This window comes from Oryx dammah, unplaced genomic scaffold, assembly GCF_014754425.2.
Source record: "Oryx dammah isolate SB20612 unplaced genomic scaffold, SCBI_Odam_1.1 HiC_scaffold_24, whole genome shotgun sequence".
In the NCBI taxonomy this organism is placed as follows: Eukaryota; Metazoa; Chordata; class Mammalia; order Artiodactyla; family Bovidae; genus Oryx; species Oryx dammah.
In genome coordinates, this window is record NW_024070208.1 from 81,861,061 (window position 1) to 81,887,034 (window position 25,974).

General features: G+C 40.9%; 1 protein-coding gene across 3 annotated transcripts in view; it reads left to right on the plus strand.

The window, feature by feature from the left end:
• The window catches only part of ABHD13 (abhydrolase domain containing 13), a 28,926-nt gene extending 12,455 nt beyond the window's left edge, over positions 1-16,471 (plus strand). The window contains exons 2-4 of one of the 3 annotated variants that reach the window (XR_005725719.1): positions 1,935-4,967; positions 12,114-12,129; positions 16,458-16,471. Coding sequence is in view for 2 of the 3 variants with exons in the window: in XM_040267292.1 (XP_040123226.1) it covers positions 1,955-2,968 (1,014 nt within the window). In the remaining variant the exon portion in view is untranslated. Of the gene's footprint in view, positions 1-1,934; positions 6,866-12,113; positions 12,130-16,457 lie in introns of those variants that run through there. The other 2 variants (XM_040267292.1, XM_040267293.1) reach the window with 2 other exon arrangements.
• The last annotated feature ends 9,503 nt before the right edge of the window (positions 16,472-25,974 follow it).

A 25,974-nucleotide genomic window follows, 5' to 3' on the forward strand; every position in this document is an offset into this window, starting at 1 on the left:
CTTTTGCCTTTTTAAAACAGTATGTGTAAATTTTATTTGATTATAAAAGCATTGACTTCTGAAAGCTTTTCCTCTGTATTTTCTTTACATCAGTTATATTTTTCAGCAAGGTTTTAAAAGATTTTTCTCCAGTGAGTAATTTTCTTCACTTACCTCTGGTTCTCAGATAGAATTCCTGTGCCTTTGTTTCACACCGGTCCCCTGAGTGTTTACCTTATCAGTATACCGCAGCAGTCGTTGTTGCCTCATGGGTGTGAAATTGCAGTAAGGGCTATATAAAAGATTGAGCATGTTGCACAATGCTAGCAGTCTAAAGTTTCTTTTAAATCAGTTGTGAAACACAAATTACTAGACTGTTTCTGAAAAATAATACAGTATTAGAAAGGGCTTCCCAGATGGCGCTAGTGGTAAAGAATCTGCCTGCTGATGTAGGAGATGCAAGGGACGAGGGTTCTATCCTTGTGTTGAGAAGATCCCCTTGAGAAGGAGATGGCAACACATTCCAAGATTCCTGCCTGGAAAATTCCATGGACAGAAGAGCCTGGTGGGCTACAGTCCATGGGGCCTCAAAGAGTCAGACACAACTGAGCGATTGAGCACAGTTTTAAATTGTTTTTTAAATTTAGCTATGCAAGAACCTCCAAATTGGGGCGGGGGGGGATACTTTATTTTTTTATTCTAGTTTAATTATAAATTTTTTCTATAATATGGAAAATTGACAATAAAGTATATTGGATTGATCTTGACAGGTTAGACTCTGTTAACTCCCCCTTTAATAAAATTTGCCCTCAACCTACTTAGCTCAGTAAAGGTGTAGGATACAAAATCAATATACAAAAATATGTTGTGTTTCTATATGCTAATAATGACCTATCAGAGAAAGTCAGACAATCTCATGTACGGTTTCATTGAGAAGAATGCAGAACACTCTTTGACATAAATTGCAGCAATGTTTTTTGCATCTGTCTTCTCTAGTCATGGAAACAAAAGCAAAAAATAAACAAATGGGACCTAATTAAACTTAAAAGCTTTTGCCCAGCGAAGGAAGCCATAGACAAAATGAAAAGACAACCTACGGACTGGGAAACAATATTCGCAAATCATGAGACCAACAAGGGCTTATTTTCCAAAATAGACAAACAGCTTATACAGCTCAATATCAAAAACACAGCAAAACACCACCACCCAATCAAAAAATGTGCAGACCTAATAGACATCCCTCCAGAGAAGACATGTGCATGGCCAGTGGTGCATGAAGAGGTGCTCAGCGCCACCAGTTAGAGAAACGCAGGTCGGAGCTGCCGTGAGGCGCCACCGCAGACGTCCGCCCTGTAAGGAAAGGGTGCTGCGCCTGCACCTGCATAGGCTGATGGCCTTTAACTAGACTTGCTGTGGTGATCAGCGTACAGCATGCACAGCAGACCTGCAGCTGATGTGATGTGATGTGTCAGCCTCGCCTCCTCAGCTGACCCCTGGGCGCACCAGGAGCCTCGCCAGCATGCTTCTTGACCTCCGGGCTCTCCACCTGCAGAGCTGGGACATGGCCAGTCCACTTAGGCTCCTGAGCCTCTGTTCCCTCCTGGAAAAAATGGGGAGCATGGCATCAGTTTATTTTCCTGTTAAATCAAGGAAGATACATGAATGAAAGTATTTTTAATGCATTAAAAAAAAACCCTGCATTTTTTTTTTCTTTTTAGAAAATGAATATAATTTGATGCATATTTGTCTTTCATCAATACAGCAGTGGAGGGTGAAAACAGCTTGAGAACTGAAGGGACCAAGAGAATTAGAACAGTCGGTTTTGTGGATGGACTGATGTAGGTTTCCAAGGATTCTCCTCGTGATGGGATTTGTTATATCATGGATCTAACTTTTAAGCTATAATAGATACATGTCACCTCACTGACTCTCTCTTTCTCTCTTTCTCTCTCTAGGACACTTGCAGAGAGCCACGATGGAAAAGTCCTGGATGCTGTGGAACTTTGTTGAAAGATGGCTGGTAGCTTTGGCTTCCTGGTCTTGGGCTCTCTGCCGCATTTCTCTTTTATCTTTAATAGTGACCTTTCATCTGTATGGGGGCATTGTTTTACTTCTGTTAATATTCATATCAATAGCAGGTATTCTGTATAAATTCCAGGATGTATTGCTTTACTTCCCAGAACAGCCGTCTTCTTCACGCCTTTATGTTCCCATGCCCACTGGTATTCCACATGAAAACATTTTCATCAGAACCAAAGATGGAGTGCGTCTGAATCTTATTTTGATAAGATACACTGGAGACAGCTCACCCTATTCCCCGACTATAATTTATTTTCACGGGAATGCAGGCAACATAGGCCACAGGCTGCCAAACGCCTTGCTTATGTTGGTTAACCTCAAAGTTAATCTCCTGCTGGTCGACTACCGAGGCTATGGAAAGAGTGAAGGAGAAGCAAGTGAAGAAGGGCTCTACCTTGACTCTGAGGCTGTGCTGGACTATGTGATGAGCAGACCCGACCTTGACAAGACGAAAGTCTTCCTGTTTGGCCGTTCCTTGGGAGGAGCGGTAGCGATTCACTTGGCTTCTGAGAATTCACACAGGATTTCAGCCATCATGGTTGAGAACACGTTTTTAAGCATACCGCACATGGCCAGCACTTTATTCTCATTCTTTCCGATGCGCTACCTTCCTTTATGGTGCTACAAAAATAAGTTCTTGTCCTACAGAAAAATCTCTCAGTGCAGAATGCCTTCTCTCTTCATCTCCGGACTCTCCGACCAGTTAATCCCACCGGTAATGATGAAGCAGCTCTATGAGCTCTCCCCGTCTCGGACTAAGAGATTAGCCATTTTTCCCGATGGAACTCATAACGATACATGGCAGTGCCAGGGTTACTTCACGGCCCTCGAACAGTTCATCAAAGAAGTAATAAAGAGTCCTTCTCCTGAAGAGATGGCCAAAACTTCATCTAATGTAACAATTATATGATGCTTTTCTTTTTCATTAAAGCACTGTATTTTAATTTGTGCAGAATGATAAAAAATACTCCTTTCTGGAAGTGTGTTATGTCTGTACTTGTCTGAAGAGTGACATTAAACTTTGAAAGGACTTCAGTGCTCCTTTAAAATGATCCAAATAGTTTTTTACATTTGAAAAACTATAATTATTGGGATTATCTCATACATTTTCATCAGACTTTTCAGTGTGGTTGCTTATCCATATCTTTAGTTTAATATGCTATTATAGCATATTCAAAAGTTTCTTGTTGCTCAAGATGTACGTGTAATCCGTGTGACACTTAGATTAATACCTAAGTGTGGAAGGAGACATGTAAATGAGAAGCCTTTGGGTGTTATTCCTTTCATAAATATTGGGACAATCATGGTAAGCAACCTCAGTTCTGTGATTGCATTTTTCACCTTAAAAATGGAAATGAAAAAAAAAAAAAAGGAAACGCATGGTGGTATTTTATTCCTTGACTTACGCAATGCACTGTTTTTAATGTAAATAGTACTGATCATATACCAGTGTATATGGTAACCTGGGTTATATCTATTTTTATGTAAACTCTATTTTGTTTTTAGCCAGAAATGAAATTGAGACCTATGTGCAGGTCACCGTTGACTTTTGCTCTGCTGAATCCTGAGATCCAGCCTTTTCTTCAAAATAAATGGGACCCCCTTTTCCAGTGTAAATGTACCATGTTTTGTTAGGTACAGTCTGGATCATGGCATGTAAAAACAGAAATTGAGACTTTTACTGCAGCTTAGATGTGCATATTTGAACTTTTTAACATTTGTATCAATAATTTTGGTGGCAAAAAGAATTTTAGCTTCTGTCATTTTGTAAGTCTACAGCTGAACCACTAATAGCAGTCATAATGAAGATCAGAACCTATTTAAGAATCAATTAGGAAGTCTTACTACGTTATTGTACATACTGTTTTACAAAAATTCCTACATTTGCTTTTTTAAATCCAAATATCTAGGTGGATCTATCCCCCTGAAGCCAAGGTAACATTTATTGGACTTTCTGAAAATAGAAGTGACAAAAAGAAAAGTAAATGAAAATTACATTCTTCAGCTTAATGTTTCAGTTATAAATAGAGGGGCTGCATCAAAGGACAGCTTTAGGAAGTCTTTATTCATTTTCTACATGTGAGAACGTGTGAGTGAAAGAACTGTAGAGCTTTTTATCACAGAACCTATTACCACATTTAACCATTAAAATGGCTGTAAGTGAGAAGTAGTATTTAGACATAGAGAAGAGTAAGAAAAAATCTTATTTAAAAAAAGAGCCCCTTAAACTTATAAGATTTACCTGAAAAAACATAAGCAGTCCTCAAAAATTAGATGTAATTGAGATGTGTACATTATTACATCAGCTCTGACGTACGCTGTTTTGAATATTTTAGCTGTATTTATTGGCGTTGTGCAAGCAGCTCAGGCAGAGAAAGAATGGGTCAGTAATCTTGACCCCAGTCAAAAACTCTTTCTGTGAAGACAGGGCTAGAGACACTTTTGCCAAATCACATTCTTGTCTCTCACTTTCTGTCAGTGTTTAAAGAAAAAATAAAATACAGCAAGTGTGATTTCTCAAGGACAAATCTTTTCTATAAATTGTAAAAACATCATGGATTTTTTTTTTTAATTTGAAATGCATATCATGGAAGGTGTATTTTGTACGTATAAATTCACAACAATTAAAGGCTGCTTTCATCCTGTCAGTCATTGCTGTGTAGAATGACTATCCCAGATAGTAATACATTAAAAAGAAAGAAGACCTGAAAAATAGTGTAAACATGAGCTTACCCAGACTTGGGTCACTTTTTAGCGTCTACAAAGTACATTATGTTTTCTTGTGATCATTTAGCACACTGTGGAGCCATTTATCGACTTTAGTTACAAACATTATGCTGATGAAGCATAAAAAGCCTTTTCTTCATCCGTGTTTTGTTTAATGCTGCTGTTTTTCTTAGTACTTCGGGGTTTTTTTTTTTTTTTTTTAGCGACTTCCCCACCCCCTTTTTTTTGCACCAGGACTTTAGAAGTTGTGTGTATCCCATTCCTGCCTTCATTCTTCTCTTTGGGTTGAGGAGCCTTTCTTTCTGCAGCACAGGAGAGAGGTTGTGTCTAGGGCTGTAGTATTTAAATCTTTCTTTCCTAGCGTCATTCTGTATTTGAGGCTATTTCCTTACATGGGAAACAGGTAGAAGACAAACTCCTATTATCAGGGGTTCATGAAGCCCATGGCATCATTTTTTTTTTTTTTTTAACATCTAATTTTTGTGGCCAAAGCAACTGGTCAAGAAAACATGAATTCATGAGTCACACCTTCATTTAGGACTCATCTCTTAGTGGGTATGGGCTTGTGTCCATCTTGTTTATTAATTTGTCTCATTTATGCAAGAGCAGCTGTAGGCGTTTCTGGAGGAGGTTTTAACTATAATTTGGAAATCCTAGTGTGATTTTTTTTAAATAGAAGAAAATTCATTGAGATCAAAATCCATTATTCTAAAAGGGATTATTGGAAGTAAAATGGCAAAGAGTATCCTAAAGAAAGACCCTGCAAAATACAGGGGGAAACCGTTCCTAACAGATAAAAGAATACTAGCAAGATAGAGACAACTGGCCAGGTGAATGAGACGTGGTCCCTGAGGGAGGATCTAGGACGTACTTAGCTGCTGAGGTTGGTGACAAGCAGAACATGGAACACGGAGCGTGGGAGCCGAGGCATTTCTAACAGAGAAGGCGGCTGGAGCACCTGCTAGTTGCATCCGCCCTACATTTTTGCAAATACTTTGACTATAAAACTGGTGTTTTCATTAAAATGGTATTCTGAATTTTGTGACGGGGCAGCTTCACTTTATTGTTTTCGTGACTGTAGACGGTTGATGATAACCCGTGTTCTACCTTTGTGTCACCAGGTTACTGATGCTGTAACACTGAGGATTCATGCCACCTGAAGCTCTCATACACATTTCTTATGAGTAGTTTATAACATTTGGTTTGAGATGGGTCTGGGCTTGTTTGGTGGACTTAATGAAGGCCATATTCAATTTTATATAAACTATCATGCAAGCCCAGCCAAGGTGTAGTTTTTGATTGAGTCCCTTCCTTGAGGTTAGGAGTAAATACGGTAAGTCTTTAAAAGGGATGTCACGGACATCCCTTTTTAAATTAGGTCGTGATTGAGAGATACCGAAAACCTCCACTGACCTTTCCCCTCTCCGTTTTTCTTAGTGTGTTTGACTGCAGTTACGGAGAAAGAAACGTGAAAAGAGTACTTTTGGATTATCTGTTTAAATTTACATATTTTCATATCACTCAGGTAAAGTTGTGAATGACAGAGCACAGACATCTATTTTTTAAATCAGAATAGAAAATAAAAAGTACTTCTGTAAACTTGTATTGCCATATACGCACATCATCTTAGCTAATCAGAAATAGTGTGTTCATTTGTGTGGCAAAATAAATGCGCTCATTCTAATAGTCAACACAGTTTCGCCAGATGGCGCAAATATACCTCCATTTATATTTGGGTTCTCAAAAATGTAGTTTATCAGTAGGACTGTGTATAAGAGACACTTTTATGAAAAGTGTCATATATACATAGGTAACAGGGATGAGTGTATGTTGAACAATTTCTGTCTGTACACCATATGCTGAAAATTCAAGTTGTTTTTAACCCATTCAGATACATTCGGGATAAAATAAGTTATTCCAGTTTCATAATGTAAATCGTATTTTTTTATTTGCCATAGTTTATTTGAAGCCGTAAGAAAATTTTATAACTCAGATTTGAATGTTATAGTGCATTATGTGGTAATCATGGCAAGCAAACATTTACATTTGTTTTTTTACAATAAATTTCTTTTAAAATATACTTTCTATTTTTCTGTACTGACATATGCAATAAATTGATACATTAAAAGTTTGATTAATGTCTTAAGGTAGTTTGTTTTCGGTCTTTTCTATTAACCTAAATTATATGAAAGGACATTAAAGCTTCCTCAGTGGTCAATAAATTTGTGAGTTTCTACTGAAATTAATGAATTTTTATTGGTGTGAATAAACGGTAGAAGATCTACTTTCTCTTCCATCATATTATTCTCCCACATAGGTTTCATTTAGGCTAATATTAAATAGTTCCTGTATGTGAACTGCTGGTGGATGAGACCCAGAGCATTTAATTAGTCACATCAATCTAGGAATAAATGGATTCTAACTGTTCTTAGTGTTGCCTTGAGAGCTCATAAAGGGCCTTTTTGTGAGATTCTGCTTCTCATTAGTATTGAGTTAATGGTTTGGGATTGATTATAAAGATGCCCCAATAGTCACTTGACCTTTAGGGGTCTGTAGCTTGCTTTCCGTAACCAGAAATCTGTTTGCTTAGATAGTGTCAGAACCAGGTAGATGACGGGAAAGTGGCCCCCTGCAAGCAGAGAAGATGTCACCTGGAAGAGCAAAGTAGGGTCCCCAGTGCACTTCCTTGTGGGATCACCAACCTGGATTCCCGGGGGAGCAGTTTTCAGATCTCTAGTTCTTATCTTTCAGAGGGTAGTTTTTTCCACATTCCTGTTTTCACTTTCAAACTCTTGCTTTACACCCTAAAGATGATGAGTAGTTGGGTCTGGTTAGAGAATGTAACTCCTGTCTTATTAAGGGGAGTGCGTGATAGTTGCTCAGTCATGCCTGACTCTGCAACCCCATGGATTATGGCCGGCCAGGCTCCTCTGTCCACGGGATTCTCCCAGCAAGAACATTGGAGTGGATTGCCATTCCCTCCTCCAGGGGATCTCCCCGACCCAGGGATCAAACCCACTTCTCCTGTTGTCTCTTGCTTTGGCAGTGAGGTTCTTTATCACTAGTGCCAAGTGCCAGCTACTTGGCACTATATATATATAGTCCATATATATATATATGTATCTGTGTGTATATATACATACCCATGCTCCGAACATGATGAAGCATGATTCTTTTCATTCTTTCCAAAGATTCCTGAAGTTCCCCTGCCTCCCTTCATTAGAATCCTTTTCTGCCTGATTAGCTGGAGATGGTTTATGTTGTTTGTACCTAAGAGACACCTGAGGGTTAGAGCATCCAAAAGAAGATGCTGAAAAGGCCTCTTGGTTTGGGGAAGGAGCTCTGGGCTATAGATGGGTGTCTGAGTCACCACCGGAGGCGCTATAAGAACGGGTGGTGGACAGTGGTGTGACTACTTCATGCACCGAACTGCTCATCCAGAAATGGATACAGTGGTCAGTCTTGTGTTATGTGTATTTGTCCACAGTTTTAAAACCAGGAGAGAGTGGATGAGAATGGTTAGGGCAAGAGTGTGAAAGGAAAGGAGAACGTAGGACCTAGCCTGAGGAGTAGGAGAAGGAGAGAAGTTTCAGAGGAGACAGAGAATGAGGTGTTCTACGCAGCTCTGGGCAGTGGGTGGCCTGTGTGCATGCTAAGTCACTTCAGTTGCGTCTGATTCTTTGCGACCCTGTGGACTGTGTCCCACCAGGCTCCGTGAGATTCTCCAGGCAAGAATACTGGAGTGGGTCCCCGTTTCCTCCTCCAGGGGCTCTTCCTGACTCAGGGATCAGACCCAAGTCTCCTGCGTTGGCAGGTGGGTTCCTTCCCGCTAGCGCCACCCGGGAGTAGCTGGCACGTGGTTGCTCAGAACAAGGTTTGTATCCTTGTTCAGGGTCTGAATGAATGAATGAGTTGACTCCTTGACTGGAGTGTTCCTGAGCTTGCTGAGTGTTCATCGCAGATGTAATTACACGTGGGTGATAAAATTTGGTATAAGGTATCATGGTGAACAAGATTAGCAAATTGAGGTCATAGCCTAGAACGGCTCCTTTTATCAAAGAGCAGAGTCCCCAGGAACTGGACAGCGAAGGGGAGACGCAGACGAGTGCCACCGGCTGCGCATCATCAGAAGCAAGGCGCTAGCAGCACTGTGAACTGTGATGTTTCAAAGACCAGATTGTATGTAACTATTAATAAGTTTTGTTTTATCACTTTTTAACCCAGTTTTCACATTGAGCAGTCTGTCCTGAAAATACAATTAGATGAGAACCTGTGTAGAATTATACTGTAATGTGACTTTTTTTTGTAGTAGCCAAAACAATGAAACAACAAAAAAGCTTGACACTCCATCAGTGGGAAATAATAAATTATCAAAGGAATTAAAATTTGTAAGTTTGATCCAGAAAAATACCCATGGTATATTTTACTGAAGAAAATGTATTGCAGTGCAATGCAAGTAGCATTAGTCCATTAGAAAGCATATATGTAAACAGGGAATAATATGTAGGTGGGTATATATATATGTATATGAATAAAGAGAAAGGTGTTGGTATCAAATCTGTTTATGCCATTTGACTTTATATAATATACACAGTATATACATTAACCTGTTGATATTAATTACAGATTGGGGAAAGACTGCTGTTGGGGAAGAAGCAAGGAAGAGATCATTAGTAGGTAGAGAACTCAACATTGTTCATTTTTTAATTAACATGCAATGTGTTGACAAGGTATAAGTGAAATCTTAATAAAAAGAGAACTTGGACAAAAATGTGGGTTTTCTTGTACTTAATATTGAAAAGACAGCAGAGAATTTTTTGGTGTATGATTGCTTTAATAATTTTCCCCCTCCCCTCATTAACAGAAGTAGTCTTTTTTATTTATTTATTTATTTATTTTGAAGTAGTCTTTTTTAGTGATAACGTCTGGTATTAAAAGTCAGAGTACCCAGTGGGAATTCCCTGGCGGTCCAGTGGTTAGGATGCTGCAATTTCACTGTTGAAGGTGGGGGTTCAATCCCTGGTCTGGGAACTGTTAATAAGATCCCACAAGCCCCAGGGCACAGCCAAATAATAATAATAATAATTTTAAAAACAAAATGGCTAGTTTTAAAAGTCAGGGTGTTGTGGATCAGCTTGTAAATTACCTCAAATAAAGAAATGTTATTTAAAACATTTCAGTTGTAAATTGACAAACATTATCTATGCACATATATATTTATGCATAAAATATTCCATATATCTGCCATCCATCTGTATCAATCTGTTGACCTATTGATCAATCATCTCAATCTATCCATTTATGTCAACAACTACTTCTTAGGGATATAGTAGCATTAGGTACACAATTTTCTCCATCATACATTTTCCACCTAATATGTTTATAGGTATTTTAAAAATAGAAGTATTTTCATAATGTTGAAATTTGAAGGATCTAAACTTAATTGGAAAACACAAGAGCGTCTAGTGAACTTCAGATTTCAGGTCCCTTTAAAAGATGTGGTTTATTTGTTAAATCGTAAGCTGTAGCAAATATGCTTATTCTTGTGAATATCTGGATTCTCTACATGTTAGAAGTTGAAGTCTGTGAGCCCCGCCCCATCCACCTGGCACCCAGACGGAGACAGCCTGGACCTGCGATCAGCGTTGGAAGTGGGGTGGAGGCCGTCTTGTGGGGCTGAGCCCTCAACCTGCGGAATCTGACATAACCCCAGACAGACATATCAGAATTGAAGTATGCAGCTGCTACTCATTTCTGTATCCAATTCTGATATCCATTTCAATTCTGATATTGAAATGGACAGCCAGCTGGCTTCGCAGAAAACTACTGATGGGGGAAAATTTCCACACATGTGTTGTCAGTTGAGAGTATGACCGTGGTGTGAGACTAAAAAGATACACAGAAAGATCAAACAAAAAACTAAATGAAGAAAAGATACACAGGAAGAATACTGAGGTTTTCTTTATAAGCCTATTTGAGAAGATCTGCCAATCAATGAACAGGAACTCTGCTTCATTTCACATGGTAAATAAGTTAGTGTTTGTACTGCTTTTTTTTTTTTAATTTATTTTTTATTTTACTTTACAATTCTGTATTGGTTTTGCCATACATTGACATGAATCCACCACGGGTGTACATGCGTTCCCAAACCTGAATCCCCTTCCCACCCCCCTCCCCACAACATCTCTCTGGGTCATCCCCGCGTACCAGCCCCAAGCGTGCCATATCCTGCATCAGACATAGACTGGCAATTCGATTCTTACATGATATTACACGTTTCAATACCATTCTCCCAAGTCATCTCACCCTCTTCCTCTCCCATTGAGTCCAAAAGTCTGTTATACACATCTGTGTCTTTTTTGCTGTCCTGCATACATGGTCATCATTGCCATCTTTCTAAATTCCATATATATGTGTTAGTATACTGTATTGGTGTTTTTCTTTCTGGCTTACTTTACTCTGTATAATTGGTTCCAGTTTCATCCATCTCATCAGAACTGATTCAAATGTATTCTTTTTAATGGCTGAGTAATACTCCATTGTGTATATGTACCACAGTTTTCTTATCCATTCATCTGCTGATGGACATCTAGGTTGTTTCCATGTCCTGGCTATTATAAACAATGCTGCGATGAACATTGGTGTACATGTGTCTCTTTCAATTCTGGTTTCCTCAGTGTGTATGCCCAGCAGTGGGATTGCTGGGTCATAAGGTTGCAATTTTTTAAGGAATCTCCACACTGTTCTCCATAGTGGCTGTACTAGTTTGCATTCCCACCAACAGTGTAGGAGGGTTCCCTTCTCTCCACACCCTCTCCAACATTTATTGCTTGCAGATTTTTGGATCGCAGACATTCTGACTGGTGTGAAGTGGTACCTCGTGGTTTTGATTTGCATTTCTCTAATAATGAGTGATGTTGAGCATCTTTTCATGTGTTTGTTAGCCATCCGTATGTCTTCTTTGGAGAAATGTCTATTTAGCTCTTTGGCCCATTTTTTGATTGGGTCGTTTATTTTTTCTGGAATTGAGCTGCAGGAGTTGCTTGTATATTTTTGAGATTAGTTGTTTGTCAGTTGCTTCATTTGCTATTATTTTCTCCCGTTCGGAAGGCTGTCTTTTCACTTTGCTTGTATTTTCCTTTGTTGTGCAGAAGCTTTTAATTTTAATTAGGTCCCATTTGTTTATTTTTGCTTTTATTTCCAGAATTCTGGGAGGTGGATCATAGAGGATCCTGCTGTGGTTTATGTCGGAGAGTGTTTTGCCTATGTTCTCCTCTAGGAGTTTTACAGTTTCTGGTCTTACATTTAGATCTTTAATCCATTTTGAGTTTATCTTTGTGTGCGGTGTTAGAAAGTGATCTAGTTTCATTCTTTTACAAGTGGTTGACCAGTTTTCCCAGCACCACTTGTTAAAGAGATTGTCTTTACTCCATTGTATATTCTTGCCTCCTTTGTCAAAGATAAGGTGTCCATATGTGTGTGGATTTATCTCTGGGCTTTCTATTTTGTTCCATTGATCTATATTTCTGTCTTTGTGCCAATACCATACTGTCTTGATGACTGTGGCTTTGTAGTAGAGCCTGAAGTCAGGCAGGTTGATTCCTCCAGTTCCATTCTTCTTTCTCAAGATTGCTTTGGCTATTCATGGTTTTTTGTATTTCCATACAAATCTTGAAATTATTTGTTCTAGTTCTGTGAAAAATATCGCTGGAAGCTTGACAGGGATTGCATTGAATTTGTAAATTGCTTTGGGTAGTATACTCATTTTCACTATATTGATTCTTCCGATCCATGAGCATGGTATATTTCTCCATCTATTAGTGTCCTCTTTGATTTCTTTCATCAGTGTTTTATAGTTTTCTATATATAGGTCTTTAGTTTCTTTAGGTAGATATATTCCTAAGTATTTTATTCTTTTTGTTGCAATGGTGAATGGAATTGTTTCCTTAATTTCTTTTTCTACTTTCTCATTATTAGTGTATAGGAATGCAAGGGATTTCTGTGTGTTGATTTTATATCCTGCAACTTTACTATATTCATTAATTAGCTCTAGTAATTTTCTGGTAGAGTCTTTAGGGTTTTCTATGTAGAGGATCATGTCATCTGCAAACAGTGAGAGTTTTACTTCTTTTCCAATCTGGATTCCTTTTATTTCTTTTTCTGCTCTGATTGCTGTAGCTAAAACTTCCAGAACTATGTTGAATAGTAGTGGTGAAAGTGGGCACCCTTGTCTTGTTCCTGACTTTAGGGGAAATGCTTTCAATTTTTCACCATTGAGGATAATGTTTGCGGTGGGTTTGTCATATATAGCTTTTATTATGTTGAGGTATGTTCCTTCTATTCCTGCTTTCTGGAGAGTTTTTATCATAAATGGATGTTGAATTTTGTCAAAGGCCTTCTCTGCATCTATTGAGATAATCATATGGCTTTTATTTTTCAATTTGTTAATGTGGTGAATTACATTGATTGATTTGCCGATGTTGTACTGCTTTTTTAAAGTAAATTTTTACAGAGCTTTAAAAAAGAATGATACTAAAGCTGAAACTCTAGTACTTTGGCCACCTCATGCGAAGAGTTGACTCAGTGGAAAAAAACTCTGATGCCAGGAGGGATTGGGGGGAGGAGGAGAAGGGAATGACAGAGGATGAGATGGCTGGATGGCATCACCGACTCAATGGACGTGAGTCTGAGTGAACTCCAGGAGATGGTGATGGACAGGGAGGCCTGGCGTGCTGTGATTCACGGGGTCTAAGAGAGTCAGACACGACTGAGCAACTGAACTGAACTGAAAAATGTCCATTTTTCATCACTAATCGGGGAAATCTAAATCAAAGCCGCAATGACATATCACTTCACTTCTGTTGGATGGCTACTGTCAAAAACCAGAAACTAACAAGCACTGGCAGGATTGTGCAGAAACGGGAGCCTGTAGTGCTTTGATGGATATGTAAAATGGTGCAGCTGCTTCAGAAAACAGTATAGAGGTTCCTCAAAAAATTTAAAATAAGATTGTCTCATGATTCAGCAGCTCCACTTCTGTGCGTGTATCCAAAAGTGTTGAAAGCAGGATCTCAAAGATATTTGCACACTCACATTCATAGCTGCGTTATTCACAGTAGCTAAAATGTGGAAGCAACCCAAGGTGATCACCATCCATCATCGGATGGCTGAAGGGATAAGCAAAATGTGGTATTGCATTAATAAATATTCTCCAGAACAGATGTGTAAATACAGACACACACACATTCCAGTACAAGTCTGAAGTCCTGAGAACCAGGGGATCTGATAGTGTAAGTTCTCTTATGAACATTAACAGGCTCAAGACACAAGAAGAGCCCATAGTTGAGTTCAAGTCTGGAGGCAGGAAAAGGCCTATGTCCCCACTTAACTGGCAGGAGGAGTTCGTTCTCCCTCGAAGGAAAGTCTGCCTTTCTGTTTTATTCAGGCCTTCGGTCGATCGGGTGAAGGCTGCCTGCATTATTTGAGCTTCCCTGGTGACCCAGATGGGAAGGAATCCACCTGCCACGCAGGAGATGCCGGTTTGATCCCTGGGTCGGGAGGATCCCCTGGAGGAGGAGATGTCGGCTCACTCTAGTACTCTTGCTGGAGAATTTCCCAGACAGAGGAGCCTGACGGGCTACAGTCCTTGCAGTTGCAAAGAGCCAGACACGACTGAGCGACTAACTAGGGCCTTGGAGGCATTGTGGGATCGTCCTGGGAATCAAAATGCTTTTCTCTGTACTGACTGGAGTGGAAGAGACATGAAAGGGAAGGGAAAGGAAACCCAAGGAGCAGGGACCAACCCTGGCCACACAGCTGTCATCAGAACCCTGATTTTCTGAGCCCCGCCCAGGGCTTTGCCCCCTCACAGTGCCGGCTGCTGGAGCCTGAGAGCTTGTGTACAGTGCCTCCAGGTATTCCTCTCCTTGCTGCGGATCCGTGACACACAGGAGGTTCCCAAAACAATACCTGTCCTTATCTGGGATGGGGTGAGAATGACAAATTCAAACGTCAGCCGTACTAAAGAGAAGCTGAAAAGTGACTTCAAAAGGGTAAGGTCAATACAAACTACTGTATATAAGATGGATAGACAAGAAGGACCTACTGTATAGTGTGGGGAACTATATTCAAGATCCTGTAATAAAGACCATAGCAGAGTGAAAAGGAATATGTTTACATGTATACCTGAATCTCTGCAGGAGAAACTGACGCAGCATTGTAAATGGGCTATAGTTCAATTTTTTTTTAAGGGTAAGGTGGTAACTTTTATGTTACGTGTATTTTAATGCAACTTTTAAGTAAAAAATGTGGTATATATATGTGTGTGTATCTACACATGTAGTAGAATAAAACTTGCCCTTGAAAAAGGAGGGGATCTTACCATTTGTGACATGGATGGACCTTGACAGAATCCTGCCAAGTGAAATAAATCATACTGAGAGAGACAAATGCTGTATGACTTCATCTGCACGTGGTGGCAGATAGAAAGCAGACAAAACAATACTCATAGATTCAGAGAACAGACTTGTGGTTATCAGAGGGGAAGGAAAGGATTTGTAGGGGTGAGTGAAATGAGGGAAGGATCCATTGCACAGGAACAGTTGGTAACTAGACTCACTGTGGTGATCACTTTGTAGTGTACACAAAGATGGAATTATGTTGTATACCTGAAACCAATATGTCATATGCCAATTTTTTATACCTCAATTTTAAAAAGCCTCAAAAAATGTCTACAGTTAATGGTTTAAGACTAGTGTTCTAAAATGCTGAAGGATTTTAATAGTCACCATCAGAGTACAGTTTATTTTATCTGGCTTATCCTTAGTTGATTGCCCTTCCCTGTTAGCTCAGATGGTAGAGAATCCGCCTGCAGTGCTTGAGACCTGGGTTCAATCCTGGGTTGGGAAGATCCCCTGGAGGAGGGATAGCCTACCCACTGCAGTATTCTTGCCTGGAGAATCCTCATGGACCGAGGAGCCTGGTGGGCCACAGTCCATGGGATCACACAGAGTCAGACACGACTGAACATCTAAGCACAGCACAGCCTTGGTTAATTATTACTAGTAATGCTGGTTGATAAGTGATCAGGATCACTTCTCTTGAGTGTGGAACTACTGACATGGTCTGGATTGTGTTTCATTTTGGAACTATTAGAAAATTATTATTCGGTTTAAAGTATGTAAACAGCTGTAGCTGTGAGATAATTGATTTTGCTTTTGGTTAGAATTCTGGAAATCACCCTCTTTTTTTTTTTTTAAACTAGTGGTAGAACAAAGAAGCTTACATTTAAAAGGAATAGACAAAAAATCAGCAAATTCATTTCAAGTGTAGTACATTCAGATATAATTAACAATAAATGCAATTTATGAATTCTGACATACTAAACATATTTTATGACTCCCCACGATTATTTAATACAGCTTTTAAAAATTTTCCTATAAAATTGTATTTCTGTTGAGCAATCAGACTTGGTAATAAAACAATTTGAGATTCAGAGAGTGTTTGTTTATATTTTGAGTAGCAGGAAAGTACAAGAAGAGAAGTTGCAGATTTCCAATAGAGGACTAAACATAATGGAATTTAATTTTTCTTGAGACTTTATATATATGCAGTTTTCTAATGCTTTCCCCTCTTATGGATAGATTCTCAGCATTAAGATTATTGAGTTGAAGTGTCTGTGTTTTCACCATTACTAGATATTGGCAGATCAGTTTCCAAAAAAATTTTACTAATTTACATTTTTGAAAGAGTACCCTTTACTCACATTCTAACTAGCAATACCTGTGTTGATGTTCAGTCGCTAAGTTGTATCTGACTCTTTGCGACCCCATGGACTGCAACACCTCAGGCTTCCCTGTCCTTCATAATTTTGGTCATAATTAACAAATTAATCATCAATGGTTGTTATCCTTACTAGTTTTCATTTCCTGGATTATTTTGCCTGGTTTTATTCCTTCCCCAATTTCTTTAGATGAGCACTTGATTCCTTTGAATATCGTATGTTTTGGCCATAGCTTTGTTTTCGTTGCCTTGGCTGTTTTAGTATTTAAATAGTTTTCCTTCCACTTTCTGGGTGGTTTCTAACCTCAGTTTTGCATACCTCTTTGCATCAGAGTTTATCTGTGGATGTGTCTTTACATTTTCAAGGAAACAACACATTGATTGGCTGCTTGTAATGCTTTCTGTTTATATTAACTACAACCAATGAGTGTGATGTTTCAGCTGCTGCTGCTGTTGCTGCTGCTGCTGCTGCTAAGCCGCTTCAGTCGTGTCCGACTCTGTGCGACCCCATAGACGGCAGCCCACCAGGCTCCCCCGTCCATGGGATTCTCCAGGCAAGAACACTGGAGTGGGTTGCCATTTCCTTCTCCAATGCATGAAGGTAAAAAGCGAAAGTGAAGTCACTCAGTCGTGTCAGACTTTTAGTGACCCCATGGGCCGCAGCCTGCCAGGCTCCTCCGTCCATGGATTTTCCAGGCAAGAGCACTGGAGTGGGCTGCCATCGCCTTCTCAGATGTTTCAGTTATCTGTTGCTAAGTAATGACCCATGCTGACTTAGTGGCTTACAGAAGTGACGACGTGTTACTTGTGTGATTCTGTGGGCTTCCCGTGGGGATTCTTCTGCCAGTCACATCCTCTTCTCTCCTGTGGACACAGGTCCCTGCAGCCAGGCTGGGCCGGGAGGTTCGAGATGGCCTCACCCACACATTTGGCAGCAGGTGCTGGCTCTTGGCTGGGACGCTCCCTGTCATGCTGTCCTGCAGTAAGGTCAGACTGACATTCTCACATGGTGGTTTCAGAAAAGTAGTCCAAGAGTGTGGAAACTGGAACTCGGTCATGTCTGCCATATCCTGCTGGTCAAAGCAGCTCACAAGGTCAGCTCAGATTCAGGGGCAAGAAAACAGAGACTCTTTTCATAGGATGCAGAGTCTTGTTGCACATGGGCTTCTTCTAGAGGGTCTGATCTCACAACCTTTGCAAGCTAGCACAGCAGCCTGTAAAACACTCCTTTTTTGAGTTGTTCGTGTTGATTAAACTTGGTAAGTGTCCCTTGTACATCTGGGGGAAAAGAATCTCTTTTCTTAGACATGAGTAACTGTCTTCCTCTTTTTTGAATATCCTTGTACTAAATCATATAATAAATAACATAACTTCAGTAATTGTAAAACGAAATCCAAAGGAGAAACAAAGAGAAATACACAGAAAAAAGCACTAGTTGCCAGAGACTTGCATTGGTCTCCATTAGTCTGTGACAGACCATGTTAAAAAATAAGGGTATTGAAGACTTAACTAATAAAATGAATAAGGTTGTACCTTATTTTCAAGTACCTGTGACTGCAGGGAGATCCAACCAGTCCATCCTAAAGGACATCAGTCCTGGGCGTTCATTGGAAGGATGGATGTTGAAGCTGAAACTCCGATACTTTAGCCACCTGATGCGAAGAGCTGACTCATTGGAAAAGACCCTGATGCTGGGAAAGACTAAGGGCAGGAGGAGAAGGGGATGACAGAGGATGAGATGGTTGGATGGCATCACCGACTCGATGGACATGGGTTTGGGTGGACTCCAGGAGTTGGTGATGGACAGGGAGGCCTGGCGTGCTGCAGTTCATGGGGTCACAAAGAGTCGGACACGACTGGGCAACTGAACTGAACTGAACTGAACTGTGTTATATTCAGACAAATGACAGTATTACTAATCCACAAAGAGACTAAATTTTATAAATGGAAATAGTAAAAGAAAATTATAATGCTTTGAGTAAAAAATAGTATTACAATGGAAAAAATGCCTGAAAACTTAAAAAGAATAAATATGTCATAAAATGACTTTTGAGTCAAAGTAGAAGTTCAAATCAAATTGTCATTTTTTCTTTAAAATATTAATGATAAAGCATTGCTTATCAAATAGGATTGAATTCACTAAGCAACAGCTATAAGAAATTTAATAACCTATATATTGAGATCAAGTAAGAAAGAAAATGAATGCTTCAGCATTCAACTGAAGTCAGAGCAAAGAACAACAATATAAGTAAGTAGAATGAGGCAAATCATAAAGATAATAAGTAAAACCATCTGCTGATGACTTTGACAACAATAACAAAACAAGTTTTGGCTATCCTCCCAAAGTAGACAACTTTTTTGGACAGCTAGGAAAAAGAGAGAGAGACAGCCACATATTAAGACTGAAATTGAGAACCAGGTAAGAAACTATTTTGCATAAACCTATCCAATCAAATTTGAAATTGTTCAAAATGGATGATCTTACACAGTAGAGTGCGAGCTCTGTGAAGCAGGCGTTTTCAATTTTTGCTTCCTTCCAGCACCGAGAACATGAACGAAAAACTAAACAGGGACTGCCCCTCATTTGGAGACCTCCTTCCCTTCTTTCTCAACTGGTTTTCCTTGCACACAATATAAATGTGCGTCAACTCCTGTTTCCCCTTATTACTGCAAAGTTTGTTCATTTCTTACCTTTTGAGCATCTGTAATAGCTCCAGAAACATTCCCTTTTTCATTTGTTAATGCAGCTTTCTACTTTCTTTTTCTCTTCAATTTGTCTCCCCTCAAATTACTAGTTCTATTTGCTTTTTCAGACAACCACTTTTCTTTATCCTGTCTATTGTGTGGTTATTTGCTATCTGTTTTATTCATTTCTTTTCTTCTTTTTTGCATTTCTTTAAGCTTATTTGCTTTTACTTCTTTAATTTTTTTCAGACTGTGTGAATGGTTTACCATTCTTTTCTAAAATTTGCAATTGAAGCTGTCATTTTCCTCATAAAAATAGATTTAGACGCATCTCACAAATTTTGATAGCCTACACATTTTGCTACATTCAAGAATTTCATTAGGTCTTGCTTGGGTCTATTTTTCTGAGTTTCTGTTTGGCGAGCACTTTCAAAATGTGCTTTGAGGTCCTTCATAGATTAAGAAAGGTGTTTTCTTTCTACAAGCTTTTAAATCGTTGTCTTTTAATCTATCCCCGCCCCCCAGTCCCCAACCTGTACCATCTCCTGTGTTGTAGTGTTGACATGAAGTCTCTCTGTGTTTTGAGGTTTTACTTACACTTAAGCCAGCTGGCCAGTAATTCAGAGCTCATAAGTGACCATCCTTTCCTTTGTAATTCATCTACCCAACTGTTTCACTGGGAAATTATGGAAATCTTTTATAGTTTATAAGATAATCTCCTACAGTTGAATTTTCCATTAACTTTTAAAACTCTGGCTGTCCCCGCCGCCTCTGTTTTCTGTGTGTGCAGGAGGGTTGCTGTGTTCTTTCTTTCACACCTTCTCACCTCTCCTAAGCATCTTGTCCCTTCCCTCTAGTGGTTCCGCTGGTGGGAAACCAAGTCCTCTCCATCCGGATAAGCCAGCCTGGTGCCCACAGGGAAGCTTGCAGTCTCCCTACAAGGGATTGGCCTTCGGGGAGACACTCGCTTCCTCTCCCTGCTCACCTTCTCCCAGCCTCAGGGACGGGAGGACTAGCTCCACGCTACCTGGTTCTTCTGGGCCCTTTCCAGGTTGGGGACGCCTGGCATACTCATGGGGGATTTGTGCCCCCAGTGCCTGGGCCCACAGATTTCTGCTCTGCCATTTATTCCAAGACCCACTGAGACCTTGGCCCCAGATTCAGTACTGCCAAAGCTGGCTTTGGGAGAAGAAGGTCACATCTTTTCCTGTATCTAAGACCTGTTAGAGCCCAGGGTCTCACTAACATCCAGTGGCCTCTAGCCTCCTCTACTTTGTCTCAAGAAAGAGGGATAAATCAGAGCCTGTAGGAATGATAAGAAAGATGAATTCAGGCTGCATTCTTCTCAGAATTCCCTGGGCTTCCCTTGATTTTTTTTTTTCTTTCATTTGAAGTGATTCCCTCCTTACATGCTGTGCTGTGCTTAGTCGCTCAGTCGTGTCAGACTCTTGTGACCCCATGGACTGTAACCGACCAGGCTCCTCTGTCCATGGGGATTTTTCTAGGCAAGAATACTGGAGTGGGTTGCCATGCCCTCCTCCAGGGGATCTTCCCAACATAGGAATCAAACCCCAGTCTCCCACACTGCAGGCATATTCTTTACCATCTGAGCCACCAGGGAAGCCCCCCTCCTTACATGGTGACCCACAATTCTGATTTTCTATATTCATTTCTGAAAGAGGTGACTGAGTTTATTCCTAAACCACATGGAGAACACAGCTGCATTCAGTACATCTGCACATAGCAGAACCTTTAAAGATGTGAAGTTCCCTGGAAGTGAAAGTTGCTCAGGCATGTCCAACTCTGTGTGACCCCATGGTGAATGCGGTGAATTCCCAGGAATTCTCCAGGCCAGAATACTGGAGTGGGTGGCCTTTCCCTTCTCCAGGAAGCTTCCCAACCCAGGTCTCCCACATTGCAGGTGAATTCTTTACCAGCTGAGCCACGAAGCAAGCCAAAGAATACTGGAGTGGGTAGCCTATCTCTTCTCCAGCGGATCTTCCCAACCCAGGAATTGAACCAGGGTCCACTGCACTGCAGGCAGATTTTTACCAACTGACTCTGCTAAATAACTAGTTGTCAAAAAGTAACTCTGTACTTGAAATGGAAATAAGACTCTTCTTAATGAATGACCTAGTTTTTCTAGTGATAGATACTGACCTTTCCTCTTGACACTGTAGTTTTTTCAATGTAGACTTCTGGAAACTTTTCAAAAGAACATTTGAAACTGTTCTGTAAAAAGTTCTTTGGTTGTAGGAATATGAATAACCTCAAGCCAGCAGAATTGGTTAGGATGCTTTGGGATGCATTAACATCTACTCTTGTCCCAAATTGGCTTAAAGAGTAAGGAAAAAGTATAACTTGATATGGGCTTCCCTGATTGCTCAGTGGTAAAGAATCTGCCTGCCAGTGTAGGAGACCTGGGTTCTATCCCTGGGTTGGGAAGATCCCCTGGAGAAGGAAATGGCAACCCACTCCAGTATTCTTGCCTGGAAAACTCCATGGACAGAGGAGCCTGGTGGGCTACAATCCACTGGGTCGCAAGAGTCGGACACAACTTAGCAACTAAACGACAGCAGCAATTACTCGGTGTAAGAAGTCCCCAGTAGGGAACGCGTAGAGTCGGTTAATTCCGCAGCACGGCAGGGCAGTCAGAGACCCAGGCTTTCTTCCTACCCTGCACCTGTCACCTGGGCAGTACGGCAGTTGGTGAATGGCCAGCCTGGCTCTACGTTGTCATATGTAGACCTGTGACAGTGCAGGAAGGCTGTCTTTTTCTTTGGTTTCTCTCTAAAGATGACAAACTCTTTCTCATGAGCCCCCCCTGCCCCCATCTGATTGTTAGGACCTCTCCTATCAGTACAGTCTCAGCAATCAATGCTGGTGTGGATGGAATCCCAGGGATTGTGTTGCAATGATGAGGATTACAGTGTGCAGTTATTATCCTACCAAGATGGCTGTCTGGACAAGATCAGTCTCTAGATTTGGGTCAGGAAAGTGTTTGTTAAGATGGTAAAACAAAATCCAGCATCCAGATGTGTCTGACTTCTGAGGCTGTGCACTTAACACCCATCATTTATTTAATAAGCAAAATTTCAAGTAAATCTTTAAAAACATTTGCAAACTCTGCTTTGTTCATCTTTAAAGACAGGCAGAATTTCATAGGTAATGTTTCCTACATGGGTATAATCCTTTATTTCTCTCAACATTTTTGAAGTGATCAAATCTGACCAGGTATTGTTTGAGTGTGCCTGCCTGTCAGCGTAGGGCTTCCCAGTGTGAGGCTCAGTGGTAAAGAACCTGCCTGCCGATGCAGGAGATGTGAGAGGCCTGGGTTGGATCCCCGGGTCAGGAAGATCCCCTGGAAGAGGACATGGCCACCCACTCCAGGATTCTTGCCTGGAGAACCCCACGGACAGAGGAGGCTGGGGGGCTGCAGTCCATGGGGTCACAAAGAGTCGGACACGACTGAAGCAACTTAGCACACACGTGTGTCAATGTGTATTCTCTGTGTTGTGTGTGTAAAATAGAAAAATCAGTCGATATATATGAAATAGGTGATCACATGGACTGATACCTATTCATTGTGATACAAATGAAAATATTATCCTTGGCAGTAGTATAGAAGTAAAGGATAACAAACTAAATTGTATGCTAATTGAAAATAGTATTAAACAGAAATTTCTTAAAAACACGCACTTAAATAAACATGTACTCGAGAATTAAACCTGAAAGCAGTTACGCTACAAATTGAGGACAATTCACAAATGAAACTGAAGTCTTACAAAAGAAGATTTTTTCCCCAAAAGTTACAAAAGTTACTTTCGGTGCTAGAGGTTAAGCACCCGCCTGCCAATGTAGGAGATGTAAGAGGCGCGGGTTCGATCCCTGGGTCGGGAAGATCCCCTGGAGGAGGGCATGGCAACCCACTCCAGTATTCTTCCCTGGAGAGTCCCATGGACAGAGGAACCTGGTGGGCTACGGTCCATAGGGTCACACAGAGTTGGACACGACTGAAGTGACTTAACACTACAAAAATTAAGTTCCAATAAATACACACACACTCCTCTTTTGAATATAGCCATTAAGAAATAGAAATCAACCTTGCCAGTCACTGGCACCATTTTTTGTATAAGAAGTAAGCAAAGTTGTCTATGTTTAAAAACATATCATTACTTCCTGGTGCAATTAGAGCGATTAGCACTTGACCTTCCAAATCAAGTTTCACTGTAATGACAATAGCAACTGACTGAATGTATATATTTCCACCAGAAAGCAAAATGATTTTTTTCTGAACTGTAGTAATTATTTGTATCCAACTATTTGTCATATTTTAAGTAAGTACTTGAGGAAGCCGGTTTTACCTGGATCTATTTTTAGGTACAGCTGCCTTTCTGGAAGGACTGTTGTTTCCATTCTTGGATCATCCAAATCTTTATGAAAGATACTTTTTTTCCTCAAAGAAATGGATATGGAAGAGAGTTTCCAAACCAGCTAATTCCTCATAGGGTTGTTAAGCCAGAAATTAAGCTTTCTGAATATCTTTGAGGTTATCAATGTAAGAAGCAAGTGGTCATAGAGCGGATGTCTGTTTTACGCTGTGATTCATCAGTGAGATAAACTCCTGACTTTAGTTCTGTTCAAATATCCTCTCTGCCCTCTGCTGAGTGGATGGGTCAGGGGACAGAGGACGCATTTTGTTTATCCAGTGTGTCTTAGCTCTGTTGCACGAGAATGCTGGGCACTCCAGTTGAGGAAAAGAAGGGGGTGGAAAGGAATTGAATCACGGAAGAGAAGTCTTGGCACAGCCCCAGCCCTGAACCAACGTGACTGTGACCACTGAGTCAATGACTACAATCCGTTGGGCAGATTTTCGGTTAATTTATTGCCACACCCTTTCCTCTGCAGGAAACAGGTCCTAGACTGATGGAGTAATAACTTCCTTTTGCTCCTCTAGTAAGAAATTCGAGAACACATGAACGCCAGTTTCCTTTTCTACCTGTTTACTGAGAAACCCAATTGTGTCATGGGCATGGGGGACCTCACCTGCCCATGTCCTGGGCAGGGCCCTCCCTCTTCTGCCTTTGGAGGGAGGAGCTCTCACTGGGTCTAGGACCACCCGGGATGCAGGCAGACGGCTCGTGGTTCTCTTTCCGAAGAGCAGCTGAAGCCAAAGCTAACTTCTCATAGGAAAGTCTTCCCTTTCTTTTCTGAACTTTTACTGCAGAACAAAGAAAGAAGTGGCCTGTCAGAAGGGGAAGGATGTCCACCCACAGAAAGACACTGCAGGTGTCCAGGGTGAAAAAGAGAGAACTCGGCTTCCAGCACTGCCTTCGATTCTTTTGTTTTTCTGTGTGCTTAGGTACTATGAATGTGTGGTCAGTTGCTTCAGTCGTGTCTGACTCTTTGCGACCCTATAGACAGTAGCCCGCTAGGCTCCTCTGTCCATGTCCTTCTCCAGGGGATCCTCCCAACCCAGGCGAGTTCTTGACCACTAGCGCCACCTGGGAATTCACACCCATATCATCTGGGTGAGTTCCAGTTACTTTCAGTCAGAAGGTAATCCCCAAACTAATCCTCTTTTGAAAAACTGAACAAAGGTCCGTCTAGTCAAGGCTATGGTTTTTCCAGTGGTCATGTATGGATGTGAGAGTTGGACTGTGAAGAAAGCTGAGCGCCAAAGAATTGATGCTTTTGAACTGTGGTGTTGGAGAAGACTCTTGAGAGTCCCTTGGACTGCAAGGAGATCCAACCAGTCCATTCTGAAGGAGATCAGCCCTGGGTGTTCATTGGAAGGACTGATGCTGAAGCTGAAACTCCAATACTTTTGCCACCTCATGAGAAGAGTTGACTCATTGGAAAAGACTCTGAGGCTGGCAGGGGTTGGGGGCAGGAGGAGAAGGGGACGACAGAGGATGAGATGGCTGGATGGCATCACTGACTTGATGCACGTGGGTCTGGGTGGACTCCGGGAGATGGTGATGGACAGGGAGGCCTGGCGTGCTGCAGTCCATTGGGTCGCAAAGAGTCGGACATGACTGAGTGACTGAACTGAACTGAAAAACTGAACTGTTACCTGGTGTGTTTCATCCTGATTGACTGGAAACAAGAACTGTCAGGAAGCTTGTGTTTCACAAAAGATTCTGCATACCCACTGACAGATGATGACTCCCACCAGCGAAATGGGACCAAGGGAATCACTGAAACACTTTTTCATTTTTTTAAACAGAAAAATATTTTTAAAAGTCATTTTAAAAGGTCTTGGAGCTTGCAGGTGCAAAGGGGAAAAAAAAAACAATCCCAATAGATAAAAATGAATAAGGCTGATGACATGACAGTGAGACACGGAGGAAGCAGGCAGTCCTGGCAGATAACTCGGAGACACCTGGTCAAGGTGAGCACAGGCCTTTTCTCCAGCAGGTGGGTGCCCGCGAAGCCCTTGCAAAGACGTCCATTGCAGCAATAATGAACATATTGCAATTGAATAAGTGAAACATTCTGTTCGTAAAATGAATGAATAGATTCCACATAATGAACGAATGGAATGAATGGAAATGGAAGCATCTTCAAGGTAGCTTGTTCCACATTCCCGGGAGTCTTGTCAGGATTCTCAGGGACAGTTATCACCCACCCAGAGAGGACACTGACTCACAGGCCACACCATGTCCAACAACGGAGACTTGAAGGCCAAGCCCCTCTGGGTGGAGCCGCACCACCCAGGTT